At 39.5% G+C, this 19,318-nt stretch overlaps 1 protein-coding gene across 4 annotated transcripts in view; it reads left to right on the top strand.

Annotated features, from left to right (window-relative positions):
• The window catches only part of ogfod3 (2-oxoglutarate and iron dependent oxygenase domain containing 3), a 101,753-nt gene that overhangs the window by 44,575 nt on the left and 37,860 nt on the right, over positions 1-19,318 (top strand). The window contains exon 9 of one of the 4 annotated variants that reach the window (XM_061967242.1): positions 16,536-16,657. The exons of the other annotated variants lie outside the window; for them this stretch is intronic. Coding sequence (XP_061823226.1) covers positions 16,536-16,558 — 23 coding nt within the window. The 3' untranslated portion in view covers positions 16,559-16,657. Of the gene's footprint in view, positions 1-16,535; positions 16,658-19,318 lie in introns of those variants that run through there. 4 annotated transcript variants of the gene reach the window in all.

Below are 19,318 nucleotides of genomic sequence, written 5' to 3'. Positions count from 1 at the left end.
TTTTTCGTCAAATGAGTGGGTTCATACAAAAGGTGCACCGTATTATAAGGCGCATTAAAGGGTCATTTTATGATTTAAAACACTTTATTGTGGTCTACATACCATGTAATGGTGGTTCTTTAGTCAAAATGTTGCATAGATTATGTTTTCCTGACCATCTTCAAGCCGCTTTCTGACCGTCTCTTCGGGATGCACCGTTTTGTAGGCGGTTTTATTTGTTGTATTGGTAGTTTTTTTAGCCCTTCCACAGTGAGTCTACTGACAGATATAAATTAGAACTTAGAAATGGTAATAGCGGAGGATGAGTGCCCCACAACAAAAGGATAGGAAAAAAAACAAGGAGCTTATTGACTACTGCGTGGGCTGTAATGGCGGATGTGTGCAAATTCTTGGGATTTATGCAAATCTCACATAAGTACCAATAGGTAAGAAAAGTTGGTTTTGCAACAAAACGCCAGATAATGTCTTCTAATAGTTATTATTTTGGGGTCCTTATACACACACTATAATAATATCTGCATTTTAAAGCACTGCACGCCTGACTACGGTAGCCGTAATGCGCCGACAATCCCTCAAGCGGTTGCGGCTTATTTCCACGTAAAGTCATACTAAAAATGTCGACACATTTTTGAGCGCTGTGTGTAATGTTATATATTCTCAATGAAATATCAACGTTTTGGGCTTGCTTGCTAACCTTTACCTGCTAAAGTAATTTTTGAACAGACGTCTGCAGTCCACATGTAACTCTTACTTGTGACTGCCATCTACCGATCACACTTGTCATCCATGCACCAAATAGAATTGCTTTAAGGTCACAACAAGAATTAATCTGTACATTAGGCGCACCTGGTTAGGCGTACTGTCGATTTTTGAGAAAATGAAAAGATTTTAAGTGCGCCCTGTAGTCTGAAAAATACAGTACCACTGAGAAAATGAGAAGAGAAGACAATATTTTATCAGTGTAATATATAGAAAAAGAATGTACCTAATGTAAAGTAATTTAAATCAAATGACTGTGAATGTTTGCATGCAGCATGACACAGCCAGTTTAATTTAAATATAGTTAGGATTCCTAGTTACCATTTTTAAAAATGTCATAACGTCACTCTGGCTATGTTGATTACAATTTAATGGAATATAATTGGTTTTTTGGGCAGCACGGTGGAAGAGGGGTTAGTGCGTCTGCCTCACAATACGAAGGTCCTGAGTAGTCTGTGTGGAGTTTGCATGTTCTCCCCGTGACTGCGTGGGTTCCCTCCGGGTACTCCGGCTTCCTCCCACCTCCAAAGACATGCACCTGGGGATAGGTTGATTGGTAACACTAAATGGTCCCTAGTGTGTGAGTGTGAATGTTGTCTGTCTATCTGTGTTGGCCCTGCGATGAGGTGGCGACTTGTCCAGGGTGTACCCCGCCTTCCGCCCGATTGTAGCTGAGATAGGCTCCAGCGCCCCCCGCGACCCCGAAGGGAATAAGCGGTAGAAAATGGATGGATGGATGGATAATTGATTTTAGAATCTATGTAATTTCATGTCAAATGTTAAAGTCATTATCGCCTTATACATATTCTCCCTATATTACGTTATTTAGATCCTTTAGTATTGAAAACATTTTCCAAGGCAGTTTCTTCTTTCTGGCAGTGTTGCTCCCTTACTACATGACAGCAAGCCATCATGTCCTGATGTTCACTTTGTCCTTCTGCTCTTTACTTTCATCCTATTGCATTATCCCATTCCCTTGACCTCTCATCAGTACAAGAAAAAACAGTCATACTCAAAAAAGTCTGTCACGTGTCACTGTCTGTCAAACTCTCAAGCGAGCAGGCAATGTACAGCTGGAAGACATCCTGGGTTGTTGACAGTGTCCTAAAATGGAGTAGTGAGGGACGCTTACTGATGGACGTGGAAATAATGAGTGATTTTGACTTGCCCATTGACTCGTCCCCCGTGACAGCTGTGTGCGAATAGTGTAGTAGCTTGCATCAATGAAGTGCGAATAATCTCTTCACAACTGAGAGAAGTAGGACACCTTTGGTCCCAAACCCTTTGAAACATGTCATATGATGTAGGAGAGAAAAGATGGTTCACGTGAAAAATACAGTAAGATGACACCTGTCTCTTCAAAAGTTTTCCTGACTGATTTTTAATTCCCAGCAGTGTTAAAGAACCCTTTTGGAATCATAATATGCGAGAACTCACAAAGCAACCAACCCAGAATGCCTCAAACAAACATCTTGTGCACCAATAGCCCAGATAATTTTTTTTCTTCGGAACAGACTTTCACCTCAAGCATGCATGAAGGTCGACTGGATTGTTTTGACTTGGCAGGGGTTTGATTTGCACAGGTGATCTGATCTAATCATGTTTCTAAGTTGTAATTAAAACTCCAAGATGACAATCAGGCCTGCAGAGAGAGATAAAATTAAAGACGCTAATAATGACATTTAAAGCCACGGGATGAAAGTACAGGCTAAGGAGGATTAGAGAACAATAATAACTGAATTATGGCATCAATGAATGCAATCGTGTCCCATATGAGGTAAGGGAAAGACGGTGGACACACAGAATATAATCTGACTAGAGGTGAACAATAGAAATGTGATTGAGGAGATACCTGGCACAAAGAGTACCAATGGTATCTTATTGCCGACAGCACCCATAGTATACCTGCAGTTCTCTTGTGGGGGTGCTTATCTAAAATTGTTACATTCTGATCTTGTTGCACTGCAAAGTGTTTAAAGTAAAGTTTGGACTGCAGTCAATAGTGTAGTATTTAAGCAGTATATGGATATTTAATTTTGCCAAATTCATTAGTCTGGGGCTGTGTTTCCTTGGCCTTTTCTCGTTTGTGTGGAATCGTGGCTCAAGCTTTTTGATGAAAAAATCATATTTAATTATATTTTAATGAGATGCCTTCATGAATGTTTTATCCACTTTTGGTGAGAGTCCACACATTGATGATCTTGTGAAAAAAAATCCCAATATTTTCTCATAAACTACATCTATGTATAAGGTCAGACAAAATGTGAAGCCAATGTGAAACCAATTTTCATTTGGATCTGATCCAAAATTCCAATTTAAGTTTACGTTGAGATGCTTATACAGTGCATCCGGAAAGTATTTCACAGCGCTTCACTTTTTCCACATTTTGTTATGTTACAGCCTTATTCCAAACAAGAATAGATTCATTTTTGTTCTCAAAATTCTACAGACAATATCCCATAATGACAACGTACTTTTTTTTGTTTTTGCAAAACTTTTTGGGGGGAATTTTGCCTATTGTTCACAATCATTATGAGAGACAAAAATACTTTTTTGTATTTTTTGCATTCTAGCCTGTAAAACTTGGGCTCGTTCTAGGTGGCTAGCAATGCAGCTAATGGGAGCAATCAATTCTACCTTTAAATCACTTTAAAATGCATTCAAAACTGTCAACAATACTTAATTTATGTTCTGTAACCTGTATAATAACCAAACTGTAGCGACATTGTTATTGTAAGTGCAAACACTGAGGAGCTCTTTTTCTAGCATTGTAACATATCGACATGCTAAGGTATTAGCCGTAGAAGCTAACTACGGCAAGAGATAAGCTTGCGTCTACATCAGCACGAAACATGTTTGAGTTTGTAATGCACAAAACAATGTGATAAGACACCAATCTTACTGACTGAAAAACATGTACAATCATATTACAGTATCTGTAAAGTGTTAGCCCACATTTAGTGTGTTTTCATTGTACACAGCTAGCCAGACAGCATATGCTGTGTGTCATAATACAAGCATGACATGCTGCGTGTATCATGATCAATATAAAGTGTGACTCCCTCGATGGACAGTTGTCTGTCTGGTCCAGCTGGCCAGGGACATTTTTTCCAGTTTATTTAGGTAAGCACTCCATTTATGTCGAAATAGCATGGCTTCAAATTCCACATTTTGCAGCTTCGAGTCACTTTCACCTCACTCTCTCGGCTTCCGTCTGCCTCAACGTCTCACTCTACCTTCATGCTGGCTTCTAGAAGCAGCCATGGGATGAAGGAGATAGGGTTGTGAATCCTCATTTGCCCAAAACCAGTCGTCTTCGTTGTTTGATACCAAATCTGCCATGATTAGAACACACACACGCCTTTGTTTCCGGAAGTAGGACACACAGTTGTTGCCAGAAGTTGGAAGTGCGCTGCTATGGAAACAGAAATTAATGCGCCGTGGAATTAGTTCCGGCAATGATTAAAATGTACATATTACATATTTTTATGAACGTGTCCGTTACTACATTATATATACACTTTAAGTGTGTATATAAAACATTGATGGAGGGTTTTGAAGTTGTTTTAGAGAGCTTTGAAGATTACAGCCGTGACTCCCATTAGCCGTATCTTTCAAGCACTTTTTATCATCTGTGTTCTTGTCTGTCAAAATGATTTTGAACGATAGGCAAAATTCCCAAAAAAGTGCAGTTTAAGTCTTTTTGAATATGATCCCACAAGCTCGGCACACCTATCTTTGGATAGTTTCGCCCGTGCCTCTTTGCAGCATTTCTCAGGCTCCATCCATCAGGTTGGATGGGAAGCGTTGGTTTTCATCCAGGATGTCTCTGTACATTGCTGCATTCATTCTTAGTCTAGTCAGAACATTCTTAGTCTAGTCAGAAAGGTGACCAAGAACCCGATGGTCACTCTGTAAAAGCTACAGTATTCCTCTAAGGAGACAGGAGAACCTTCCAGATGGTCAACCATTTCTGCAGCAATCCACCAATCAGGCCTGTATGGTATAATGGCCAGACGGAAGCCATTTCCTAGAAAACGTTTGCCAAAATGCTAAAAGATTCTCAGACCATTAGAAACTAAATGATCTGGTCTAATGAGGCAAAGATCGACCTCTTTGGTGTAAATGCCAGGCATCATGTTTGGAAGAAACCATGCACCGCTCATCACCAAGCCAATACCATCCCTACAGTGAAGCATGGGGCTGGTAGCATCATGCTGTGGGGATGTTTTCCAGCGGCAGGAACTGGGAGACTTATCAGGATAGAGGGAAAGATGGAGGCAGTAATGTAAAGAGACATCCTTGATGAAAACCAACGCTTTCCATCCAGACAGATGGTGCTGCAAAGAGGAATTGGTAAAACTGTCCAAAGATAGGTGTGCCAAGCTTGTGGCATCGTATTAAAAAGGACTTGAGGCTGTAATTGCCCAAAGTTACATCAACAAAGGAGTGAGCAAAAGCTGTAAATACTTACGTACATGTGATTATTTTTTTTAAAGTTTTTAAATAAAATTGCACAATTTAACGGGGGGCCGCGGGAGGTAGAGGCCGGTTGAGACTGGTTCGCACAAAGTTTCACTTCAGATTCACGTTTTAACCATGTGACTAAATTAGTAGTTAGTGTTTTTTCCAGCATTATACAAGATTGCATTATTGTTTTTAACTATTAGCTGCCAAGGGTATGTGGGCTGCAATTACACAAAACTATGAAGTTAAGTAAAGGCCACAAAATATAGGCCTGTGGACCGAACCGCAAATTTGAGACACCTTACCTGTTTGCAGTTACAATTTATATCATTCTTGTACTATAATCTTACAATTAGCATATTTTGAGGAAAACGATCACACATACCCGAGTTGACATTGCTAAATACCAACTGCCACCGTAAAACATTAACACAAACCGTGTATATTATAGCTTATTTTTCAGTTTTACCTTTCAATAAACTAACAGCAATGTTAAAAAACTACTGTCTAGTTACACGGCATTAAAACGTTCACACAGTGACATTATATTCATTTCATTTCATTTTTATTTATCTCCTTCATTGATGTGCATCTTTGATCGATAGACAATTATACCACAATTATTCAATTATACATTTACACACCAATGCCTGAGAAAGAGCAGGATGAAGAAAAATCGTATATTTTCCTGCCCCCTTCAACATAATATGTAGTCTTACTTAATGATATCATATAAGCCAACAATTACATCCAAATATAATGAAAACAAACAAAAAAAAGAAGCAAAATAAGCTTTAAAATAAAAGCATCCATCCATCCATCACAGCTATTAACAAAATACAGCTATATTGTTTTAGAATGCTCCCGGAAGAGAGATTTGCGCATGCTTAATTATTGTCATTGTAGTCAGGAAGTTAAAAAAAATACCACAGCTGCTCTGTTAGATATTGGTATAAATATCATAATGTTGGTGGAATGACGATGAGGAAGGATAAACGATGGATGCACGAATCAGCCTTTTATTGGCATCTGCAATACAGCCCTCTATACCTTACAGCAAGACGTACTTTGCAACGGCAGCATTGGAAACTCTTCTGTCTTGGGCTGGCTCTAACTCACAGGTAAACGCTCAACCTCTAAATCACAGTCGCTACACAAAAACAAAAGAATCAAAATAGAAATTTAAACAAATGTAGGAAAACAATTTCAACACACTGCTATTGCTTTATTATCTATAATTATACTTAAATATCTGGCATCAGCAGGAATAAAATGATTAGCGTGAACCTCTCTTGTCATCCAGTATCTTTGACTATGTTTGGGGAGGCGGAACCACTACATAAACAAGGTGCATCTGATATGCAGGGAAAAAGATGATAGTTTAAAAAAATGAATCTTCACCTCAAGGTGTTGAATATTTATTCAGGTGCTTTTTAGTTTGTAGAGACTTGATAGGCCATCTTATTTATTATTTGTATCCTCAATATTCCAACTACAGCTATAAAACAATACTATGAGAAATGTTGTTCACAAAATATACCGTATTTTTTCGGAGTATAAGTCGCACCGGCCGAAAATGCATAATAAAGAAGGAAAAAAACATATATAAGTCGTACTGGAGTATAAGTCGCATTTTTTGGGGAAATTTATTTGATAAAACCCAACACCAAGAATAGACATTTGAAAGGCAATTCAAAATAAATAAAGAATAGTGAACAACAGGCTGAATAAGTGTACGTTATATGACGCATAAATAACCAACTGAGAACGTGCCTGGTATGTTAACGTAACATATTATGGTAAGAGTCATTCAAATAACTATAACATATAGAACATGCTATACGTTTACCAAACAATCTGTCACTCCTGATCGCTAAATCCGATGAAATCTTATACGTCTAGTCTCTTACGTGAATGAGCTAAATAATATTATTTGATATTTTACGGTAATGTGTTAATAATTTCACACATAAGTCGCTCCTGAGTATAAGTCGCACCCCCCGCCAAACTATGAAAAAAACTGCGACTTATAGTCCAAAAAATACGGTAATTTAGAATGTGAAAATTGAAAATGTAGGTCTTGTGTAAAGGACACTAGGGAAATGTGGGCTTTCAAGGCTTTATATTGCAATTCTTTTTTTAATTTTTTTTTGAGAAGGGGCTCACATTTTAGTTTTTTTTTTAATGTATTTCCCGGATCACATTCCAGATTCATAGCACCACTGTATTGAACAATAGCTGTTTATATTCTGGAGCCATGGATAAATAAATGATACAGTGTGTTGATTACTGCATGTTTCGTAAGGAGGACACTGGAGTAAAGGTTTAAGATTCAAGACTGTATATCACTCACTCGTACTGTCAGTGTTGTAGCGTTTCTGCAGCAGAATATCCCCAAGCTGGCCTGCGAAAGTTACCATAGTTACCAAGATAAAAATAAATAAACAGCAGCCAACAATTATTAATTTAACCACTGGGGAAACCTATGGTAATACCAATGGCCAGTCCACCCCAGATGGTTCGTTTAGTGGAATAATTTGAAATAAAACAACTATCTGACAAATAAATCTGTGGTATTTAGTTGTACTTTTTTCATTTATATTCAAAGTTGGACAGTACTGCTTATCCTGTTCAGTGTCATGAAAGGGAAAGACTGCAGCCTGGACCCTCAACTGCAGGGTAATTATGAATGGGACATTGAGCGCGAATTGATCCCACACTAGATGAATAAAATTCAGCTAAGTGAATCACAACACTACCAATGGCCCAGGACAATTATCCTTGCAAAAATATTGTGGGACACTAAAGCAGCAAACCATAAAACTGCAACTCCCTACAAGAAGTTCAGCAACTCTTCAAGGTTACATTTCTTTGCTAAATACCCCATAAACAAAGCAATACGGCTAACCTACTGAAAAGTGGCTTTTAATGGGGATTGGATTTGGGGATTGAACGGTTAGTTGAACGTTTTTAACCAATTTGTAAACCAAATCTTTTTAAGGTTTCTCAACGAGCAATAAAAGTGCAACAAGTAGAAAAAGATGTGCCAATGAGTGACAATACAGAATTCTTTAATATAATCTGGGCTGCATCAATGTCATGTTTGCAAACACTGTATGTAACATAATTAATTATGACATGTTAGATTTATCTTTTCAAAACTGCTGCAAATTTACATTAGTTGAATGAATCTGACGTTTTGTTTTTTTAAAGCCTGTGCCTGCTTGCAGTTAATAGTATCTACCTCTTCCAATAAAGGTTTGTCTGACTCAGAGGCTATTAATAATGAAGTCATCAATACAGTTTACATCTTCATCCAACTAGGCATGACTATTAGAAAAAGTAACAGCGATAATTCATAAAGGGATCGTCGTTCAGTCAACATTTGTCTTGCTCAGTGGCCTTGTGGTTAGTGTCCGCCCTGAGATTGGGAGGTTGAGAGTTCAAACCCCGGCCGAGTCATACCAAAGACTACAAAAATGGGACCCATTACCTCCCTGCTTGGCACTCAGCATCAAGGGTTGGAATTGGGGGTTAAATCACCAAAAATGATTCCTGGGCGCAGCGCCGCTGCTGCTCACTGCTCCCCTCACCTCCCAGGGGGTGAACATGGACAAATTTCACCACACCTACTGTGTGTGTGTGTGTGTGTGTGTGTGTGTGACAATCATTACAACTTTAACTTTAATTCGCCTTAAATGTTACACAAAACATGATTCTTAATGTTGCATCTCATCTTTTGAGCGCGTCATCTCAACACCATCACGCCAAGACACTTTGCAGCCTTTGTGACTCATTTCAACCTAATTATGAGCCTCTGGGTTTAATCGGCACGTTTGCTGTCTTTGTGTCAATGTTGTGCACATTGTGATGGTGTTTGTCTGTTATATGTGGCAGCAAACACCTATGTTGGCACTGTTGCCAAAATAGGTGCATCTTTTTCTACTTGAGTGAGTCATGCCCTGTTTAGCATCTTGTTTGAATTACATTTTGATTAAACAGAGTTTCAGAAGTCAAATAATTAATTCACTCACTGCAAATCAACCAATCCATCAATCAAACAAATTTGATTCATAAAAAGTTTTTCATACAATGAAAATGCAACACAAAGTGCTTTACAGAATTGTAAACAATGTCCCAATAACCGATAACCGCCCTTTCCCTCATGTCCATGTGCACACACATAAATGAATGTATGGCTAAGCACAGAGGAGCCAGGTTGGCAAATACTATGAAATAGGCAGTCTGCACCAGGACCACTGACACATGGTACCCCCTGCAGCCATGGCTGATAAAACCCAGTGCATAGGGCTCCACTGGAATGTTAAAAATAATAAAACACTGATAAAAATAAGACAATACGATATAAAACTGAAATAGAGTAAGAGGATTACCGGTAATAAAATAACAACACAATACTACATAAAATGAATAAATAAAATACATGTTAAAGTGTGCTCTTAAAAACTGCTCTTCAGCCGTTCAATCAGGGCTAGTCAACTAAATTGTTTTGGGGGCCACATTTCAAGAAAGCTAAAAAAACATGTGGCCAGAACTTCTCCCTTCACTATTTTTCCTCTTCTGTATATTCCTGAGAACATCTTCCACTGCAGTAGACATTTTACTTTGGTATGTTTTTTTATTGTAGTTTTAATATATAGATGGGTAATACTGAATAGATGGGAACATCATAATACTTTGGGAATGATGAGGAAACCAGTGCTGGAGGAAAACGGCATATTTGAAAGATAAGAAGGCCCAAAATCAGTGAAACATTTATCAACCGTAGGAAGATCCTTAAAATGGATTCAAAAACACACAGGGAGCCAATGCAGTGTGTTTATGGTCTTATGGTCTTAGTCAGGACACGTGCAGCTAAAATTTGAAGTAATTGTAGAGATGACATAATCTTTTTAGAAAGACCAGAAACATATTGGTACATACATAACACATATAATGTTGAAAAAAGATAAACTATATCATCAAAGCAAGTCCGCAACAGAATGGCTTCAGAAAAACAAAATCCGCATTTGGAATGGCAAAGTCGGGGCCCAGACCTCAACCCAATAGAAATGCAATGGATTGACTTGAAGTGGGCCTTTACACATGCCATACTTTAACTAGCACTCTTGAGTTTTTTTTGGTTTTCTCCATGAAGGCATTAAAGATCAAATCAAAGAAATGTTATTATTTTAGACCATGGGTGTCAAACTCTGGCCCGCGGGCCAAATTTGGCCCGCCCTGTAATTTCACTTGGCCCTTGAGGCGATATCAAATTAACACTAGAGCTGGCCCGCCGATTATATTCAGCGGCGGTGCCGCGATAACACCGCATTCACCGCTAATTCTCATACTTGCCAACCCTCCTGGGAGACTTTCAAATTTCAGTGCCCCTCCCAAAAATCGTCACGTCCGCTTTTCACCCAGTCCAGCGAATGCTGGCCCAGTCACATAATATGTGCGGCTTCAGTACGCACACACACGTGAACGCAACGCATACTTGGCCAACAGCGATACAGGTTACACTGACGGTGCCCGTATAAATAACTTTAACATTGTTAGAAATATGCGCCGCACTGTGAATCCACACCAAACAAGAATGACAAACACATTTCGGGAGAACATCCGCACCGTAACACAACATAAACAGAACAAAACAAATACCCAGAATCCCCTGCAGCCCTAACTCTTCCGGGCTGCAATATACACCCCCGCTACCACCAAACCCCGCCCGCCTCAACCGACGATAAACGCAGTGCCTTTAAAGCACGCCCCCAAGACTGTGGTCCGGGTGGACTACGAGGTATAATGACTGATGAACACCTTCGTTCGATAATGAAGGTTGCCTCAGCTCAAAGCCTGAGCCCCGACATTAATGAACTAGCATCCAAGAAGAGATGTCAGGTATCTGGCTGGGCACATCAGATTAGATCAGTGTGTTGCAAACTGAGCAGTTTAAAGTCCTGAATGGTTGGTTTATTCATTGTTATTTTATTTTCTAATTTATTAGCCTGTGGAAAAAGTTAATGTTGATATTTACCTCAGAAGACTGCAAATAGAAAAGAGGCATTACATTTTTATTTAGATTGTATTTGATATGCCATTGATATTTTTTAATTATTATTATTATTATTATTTGAAACTCGATTTTGCATGTCACTATAAAGTTATATAAGCCTTGTTTGTTCAATATTCAATGCAAAACTTGTTTGGGTCCCTATTAAAAGGTTAATTTGTTCAACCTTGGCCCGCGACTTTGTTCAGTTTTAAATTTTGGCCCACTCTGTATTTGAGTTTGACACCCCTGTTTTAGACACATCAAATTTCTCAATACCCTTGACTTAGATGAAGATCAGATCATTTCTCTTTTTCTTTAGGTACACTTTTTGACGTGCACCTCTTTATTTTTGTTTTAAGTTTTTTGGAGAGTGCGTGTTTTTCCTGTATTTTGTACCAGATCATATTTAGGTCGACATACTTTTTTGCCACTCCATGAGAAGAAAAACTGCAAATGCAATATTTTGCAATACCCTAAAAATGTTATTAGATATTTGTCGTCGTCCCTTGACCTGCTCTGCTGATTATGTTGCATCTGCCAGTTCTTTCTTTACTGCAGATTATTTTCAAAGATTATTCTATTGTGCCGTTATCTTAACATGTTTAGCTAATTGAGAGCTTGAAATTTCTGCCTTTTCAGCAACATGAAACCAGCAAACCTGCAGTTTTTCACTTGCTGATTTGAACTCAACATGCATGCACGCACGTATGCAATGTGTTTTGTGACTTTTTTACGCTCATCTTTACACAAAATAGAATTATTACTTACAAAGTGACTGTGTAAACACATTTGTAAAGCGTGTGTGTGCATATGCGTGCGTGGGTATGCGAGAGTGTGTGTGTGTTGTTTTCACAATTTATATTCATTTGAAAGTAAGTAGGACAAAAATGATTTCCCCCCCCCCTTCATTAATTCTAATTCACACAGAAGAGACAGGTGTGACAGGTGAATGGCAACAGGTCATTAACTAATTCACTGAAGCGGCGTCATTCATTAATGATCCAAATTTTGCCTTCATAATCTTTTGTCCAAGTTAGAAATAGTTAATCCGATGGCCAAATGATTAGAGTAGACATAATATTTCCTGAAACTACCTACAGTGATCTATTTGTTGCTCCAGTTTTTTCTCTTTGTGTTCAGTTTTGTAGCGCTAAAAATATATACTGTACTATAATTAAGTAAACAACAAGTAAATACAAATTCAAATTTGATTATCTATTTTCATACATTTTCTAAATGCAATTTAGTGGTCAGAATGTCATACAGGAAAGTTTTTTTTAATGTTTTACTGAACTGTCATTGATTTGCTCAAAACTTGGTTAAAATAAGTACAGTAAAAATTAAGTCATACTTGCCAACCTTGAGACCTCCAATTTCGGGAGGTGGGGGGCGGTGGTGGGGGCAGGGGCGTGGTTGGGGGAGGTGGCGTGGTTAAGAGGGGAGGAGTATATTTACAGCTAGAATTCACCAAGTCAAGTATTTCATATATATATATATATATATACATATACAGTATATGTATATATATATGTATCCCCCCGCGACCCCGAAGGGAATAAGCGATAGAAAATGGATGGATGGATGGATGGATATCCATCCATCCATCCATCTTCTTCCGCTTATCCGAGGTCGGGTCGCGGGGGCAGCAGCTTAAGCAGGGAAGCCCAGACTTCCCTCTCCCCAGCCACTTCGTCCAGCTCCTCCCGAGGGATCCCGAGGCGTTCCCAGGCCAGCCGGGAGAGATAGTCTTCCCAGCGTGTCCTGGGTCTTCCCCGTGGCCTCCTACCGGTCGGACGTGCCCGAAACACCTTCCTAGGGAGGCGTTCGGGTGGCATCCTGACCAGATGCCCGAACCACCTCATCTGGCTCCTCTCGATGTGGAGGAGCAGCGGCTTTACTTTGAGCTCCTCCCGAATGACAGAGCTTCTCACCCTATCTCTAAGGGAGAGCCCCGCCACTCGGCGGAGGAAACTCATTTCGGCCGCTTGTACCCGTGATCTTGTCCTTTCGGTCATGACCCAAAGCTCATGACCATAGGTGAGGATGGGAATGTAGATCGACCGGTAAATCGAGAGCTTTGCCTTCCGGCTCAGCTCCTTCTTCACCACAACGGATCGATACAGCGTCCGCATTACTGAAGACGCCGCACCGATCCGCCTGTCGATCTCACGATCCACTCTTCCCCCACTCGTGAACAAGACTCCGAGGTACTTGAACTCCTCCATTTGGGGCAAGATCTCCTCCCCAACCCGGAGATGGCACTCCACCCTTTTCCGGGAGAGAACCATGGACTCGGACTTGGAGGTGCTGATTCCCATCCCAGTTGCTTCACACTCGGCTGCGAACCGATCCAGTGAGAGCTGAAGATCTTGGCCGGAGGAAGCCATCAGGACCACATCATCTGCAAATAGCAGAGACCTAATCCTGCAGCCACCAAACCAGATACCCTCAACGCCCTGACTGCGCCTAGAAATTCTGTCCATAAAGGTTATGAACAGAATCGGTGACAAAGGGCAGCCTTGGCGGAGTCCAACCCTCACTGGAAACGTGTTCGACTTACTGCCGGCAATGCGGACCAAGCTCTGACACTGATTATACAGGGAGCGAACTGCCACAATAAGACAGTCCGTTACCCCATACTCTCTGAGGACTCCCCACAGGACTTCCCGGGGTACACGGTCGAATGCCTTTTCCAAGTCCACAAAGCACATGTAGACTGGTTGGGCAAACTCCTATGCACCCTCAAGGACCCTGCCGAGAGTATAGAGCTGGTCCACAGTTCCACGACCAGGACGAAAACCACACTGTTCCTCCTGAATCCGAGGTTCGACTATCCGGCGTAGCCTCCTCTCCAGTACACCTGAATAGACCTTACCGGGAAGGCTGAGGAGTGTGATCCCACGGTAGTTGGAACACACCCTCCGGTCCCCCTTCTTAAAGAGAGGAACCACCACCCCGGTCTGCCAATCCAGATATATATCCGATGGATGGATGGATGGATGGATGGATGGATATATATATATATATATATATATATATATATATATATATATATATATATATATATATATATATATATATATATATATATATATATATATATATATATACAGTGTTTCCCACACATTCATTTATTTGTGGCGGCCCGCCACGAAAGAATTACGTCCGCCACAAATGGATTTTTCGGCTTTTGACTCGGTCGACCGCTCATAAAAGCAATGGGACTGTCTGTGAATGTTGCTTGTAGTTACACCTCAGGTGCAGTAGGTGGCGGTAGCCTACTATGCACTATGCAATAGCACTTAATTCACCTGGTGGGCCAGAAGAAGAAGAGTGACGGACGGACGGAATCAAAATACTCGCCGGCTACTTTTCATAATGATGGCGCTTCCTACGTTTCTACCTCAAACGTCCAAAAGCTGCTGAAAGCCTTGATCCAGGATGCCATGGGGAAAAAACTTAAATGGTGCCTTTTGGCGATAGTTAGCAGCTTGGTGGCTCATAGCCGGCTAGCTAACGCTTGCTAGCGTGGTAGCATTGCTTCATTTTTACAGGTGTTATAGGTAGATAGTAGTGATGGGTCCGGCAACACCGATGCATCGGCGCATGCGTCGAGCTCATAGAGCTAAACCCTGTGTCGGTGCGCGTACCGCTTTTAGAAAGTCACGTGACCGATCATGAGCTGTTTTGGTCACGTGACCGATACGCGAACCGTGTCGCACTGACGCCTCCTCTATGCCCTGTGAGTGGCTCTTTTCTACAGCCGGAGAAATAATAACTAAGAAGAGAAAGCGTCTAAAATTGAATACGTTGGAAAAACTGTTTTTTTTTTTTATAAAAATGTGTAAAAATAAATAAATAATAATTTCCAGGTCCACAAGTATCCTCATTCACAACACGTTCTCTTAGATTTCCATGTTATGATACATGTTCACATTATTTATTGACTGTATCTAAAAAAGACAAAAAATATATTTTTATTTAAATGAAGTTATGAAATAATCCTAAATGAAATACAATGACTTGGTTTATATTATTGTATATACTAGGTCAGTGGTTCTCAACCTTTTTTCAGCAATGTAACCCCTGTGATTTTTTTTTAAATTCAAGTACCCCCTAATCAGAGCAAAGCATTTTTGGTTGAAAAAAAAAAAGATAAAGAAGTAAAATACAGCACTATGTATGACCACACCACCACAAATAGATGCCTGTCCTGTGGGAAACACTGATATATATATATATATATATATATATATAAAATAAATACTTGAATTTCAGTGTTCATTTATTTACACATATACACACACATAACACTCATCTACTCATTGTTGAGTTAAGGGTTGAATTGTCCATCCTTGTTCTATTCTCTGTCACTATTTTTCTAACCTTGCTGAACACCCTCTCTGATGATGCATTGCTGTGTGGCACGCACAAAAGTGCTTTCATCAAATGCACTAGATGGCAGTATTGTCCTGTTTAAGAGTGTCACAACATTGCTGTTTACGGGAGACGAACTGCTTTACGGTAGACGAAAACGTGACTGCTGTTGTTGTGTGTTGTTACCGCGCTGGGAGGACGTTAATGAAACTGCCTAACAATAAACCCACATAAGAAACCAAGAACTCGCCCTCGATCATTCTACAGTTATAATGATTGGGCAGGCACGTTGTTTATATTGTGGGAAAGCGGACTCTGGTCCGCATGGAGCCGGAGGGGGCGTGGCTTCCAGCTCCGCCTGAATTTCGGGAGATTTTCGGGAGAAAATTTGTCCCGGGAGGTTTTTGGGAGAGGCGCTGAATTTCGGGAGTCTCCCGGAAAATCCGGGAGGGTTGGCAAGTATGAATTAAGTGCACATTTTGAAAGTCTTTGCCGTTTGCAATAACCCTGCAAACAAGGTACAGTTACTAATCGATAATGTAGTAAACACACTCATAAACAAGTTAACATAATGCACCATTTAAATCAGCATTTAGTCTTCTTTAGTTTAAACAGTTGTTGAAGCAAACAAGTTTGCTTACCTTTTTCAGATGACAATACTGATCTCATTTTTTGGTACAATGTGACCCCAGCTCGTCGTGATTACTTACAGATGTCCAACGTTCTCCCAGAAGCAAAATAAATTCACATTCAGCCCGAAGTTGCATCTTTATGCTTTTGTTTTTGCAGTGCAGTTGGTTAATCCTTGCTGTAATTGAGCCTCTTAAAGGTACGACAGATCAGCTGTGGTGATATGAATGACATCTTCTTACAGGACTTGGGCTTCACAGGTGTTAGATGTCCTGCATGTGGTGGCAATCCGTTAGCTAAGGCAATGGTTCTCAACCTTTTTTCAGTGAGTACCCCCTGTGAACATTTTTTTAATTCAAGTACCCCCTAATCAGAGCAAAGCATTTTTGGTTGAAAAAAAGAGATAAAGAAGTAAAATACAGCACTATGTCATCAGTTTCTGATTTATTAAATTGTATATCATTGCAAAATATTGCTCATTTGTAGTGGTCTTTCTTGAACTATTTGGAAAAAAAGATATAAAAATAACTAAAAACTTGTTGAAAAATAAACAAGTGATTCAATTATAAATAAAGATTTCTACACATAGTAGTAATCATCAACTTAAAGTGCCCTCTTTGGGGATTGTAATAGAAATCCATCTGGATTCATGAACTTAATTCTAAGCATTTCTTCACAAAAAAATAAATCTTTAACATCAATATTTATGGAACATGTCCACAAAAAATCTAGCTGTCAACACTGAATATTGCATTGTAATGAATGGAATAGCCTACTTGATTTGATGTTCAGTTTATGAACTTACATTCATATTTTGTTGAAGTATTATTCAATAAATATATTTATAAAGGATTTTTGAATTGTTGCTATTTTTAGAATATTTAAAAAAAATCTCACGTACCATTTGAGAACCACTGAGCTAAGGCATATGTTTAACTTAACTGTGCTACTTTTGTTGACAACATTGAATCAGTAAACTTTGCCCGCATAGCGTTCCCCTCTGCTTGTTGCAGATGCAGCTCGCATGTAGCAATCGGCGCAGCAGCTCCAACTGACCGGCAGCAGCCATCACTGCTCGCTGAGGACAGTGACTGCTGCTTTTGTCATTTCAGAGTCTGCAAAACACAAAAAAAGTCTCCAAGACACAAAAAAGTCACCACTGGGAAAAGTCACTAGATTGGTCGCTAGTAGCTGTTTACAAAAGAAGTCGCCAAGAGGATTGACATCCTCCAGTACGTGCTTCGCTTCAAGATGGTATTTTGAACTTGATGTGCACCGATGATAAAAACTTTTGTCGCTGCAATACCAACACGGTACTTAGATTTATCCAAAGTTCTGTTTTGAAGCGAAATTGGCCGCCTTCCATCGTGATCACAGACTGTGTAACAAATGCGTGCTTTTCTGGGTTAAGCCTCAACTTGGAAGTGATTAATCGTCATTCAGATTTGATAACGCGATAATCAATTTTTATTAATCACATGTGTTAACATGTTAAGGTTGACAGCCCTAATTTATACATTATGTCAAGGGCCAATTAAAAAAACACCATCTAGCTGTCAAGATCCGTGGTCCGGATCATGTTTTTGTTATGTTCTGTTAGTTTTAGACTCCATTAGTTCCTGTTTTTGTGCACCCTTGTTTGTTTTAGTTACCATGGCGACTTATGATTTTCACCTGCCTCTGGTGTTCGGGACGCGCACCTGCTTCCAATCTAGAGACATTATTTAAGCCTGCCTTTGCCAGTCAGTCGTCCTGGCGTCATTGTTTGTCTCATGCCTGGACTACGTAAGTCGTGTTTATTTCATGCCACAGTTTCATAAGTTCTCTATGTCCATAGTCTATGCTAAGTATTTACTTTAACTCCAAGTGCGATCAGCGCGTTGTGCTTTCGCCTTGTTTTCCATTTTTGTACCTTTTTTGAGTTTTGAGAATTAAATCATGTTTTTACCTGCACGCCAGTCCGTTTGCCTCCTGGGAGAACAAACCTCGCAGCAAGCTGCGCCCCCCCGTCGTGACACTAGCTGGAAATAGGCCCCATGCTTTGGTAACACCTGCCTGAGTATAACTAGATTGCAGTTGAAATATGGTAAGTTTTTGTGTTTGTCATGAATTAAACGCTCAATATCGCCACAATGTTTTGCGTCATTATAGAAATAATCGCTTTTTGCCAGCTGGGTTCTTAAAATAGCATCGTTAAAAGACAAATCTCAGACTGTTGCTTTCGTACTGCATTTGTGTGTTTTTTTTGTAGACTATTTAATTAATTGCAATTCGACAAATGAACAAAACCATAAAACAAAGCGGTATAAAACAACAAAGCTTTTATTAATTTTTGGTTTTCTGTTTTTTTTTTGTATAGAATTGCATAAGTATTATATTTCTAATTGTCTTCTCAATTGCTTTGTAAATTTCTATCATAAGTATAGCATTGGGTTTAAGTTGGACTTGCTCTATTGATCAGATTGATTAACATTATGTGATTTTTGTAAATACAAGTTTATAAATACATTAAAAAAAATGTTTTTAGCACAACATTGCGCGTATAAGTCGTAGGTCAGCAGCCAAGAGCAGCTTTTGTAACTGTTTTGTAAAGGTTTTATTATAACTTGTATACCAAATAATATATTACAAACATTGTGTTGAATAGAGTCGTCACCCCAAGAACCGGTATCGAATCGAAAGATTCCCACCTGTACTAATTTATGCAAATAAAATGTGTATTTTGTCACAAGGATGCAAAACATAAAATGAAAAATAAATGCAGTATATATATGAAGTTTATTTGTTAGCTTAATTTATTTTATGCCCAAACAATAGACAGCCAAGTGAAGTAAATTTATATAATCCTGAAAAGGAGCTTTTCCTTGCCTGCGTCACTCATGTGGTGTTGAGGTGGGTTTTTCTAATGTATGAGGATGGAGGTCCTAGACCTGCTTCAAGTGCCTGTCTTAAATTAATGGGAAAAATCCTAAATCTTTACGCAGACAAAAGATTTTAAAGTCAACCCGGTTTATGTTGACAACCCGT

Source organism: Nerophis lumbriciformis, linkage group LG11, assembly GCF_033978685.3.
Source record: "Nerophis lumbriciformis linkage group LG11, RoL_Nlum_v2.1, whole genome shotgun sequence".
Taxonomy (NCBI): Eukaryota; Metazoa; Chordata; class Actinopteri; order Syngnathiformes; family Syngnathidae; genus Nerophis; species Nerophis lumbriciformis.
This window is presented reverse-complemented; position numbering and strand designations above follow the sequence as displayed.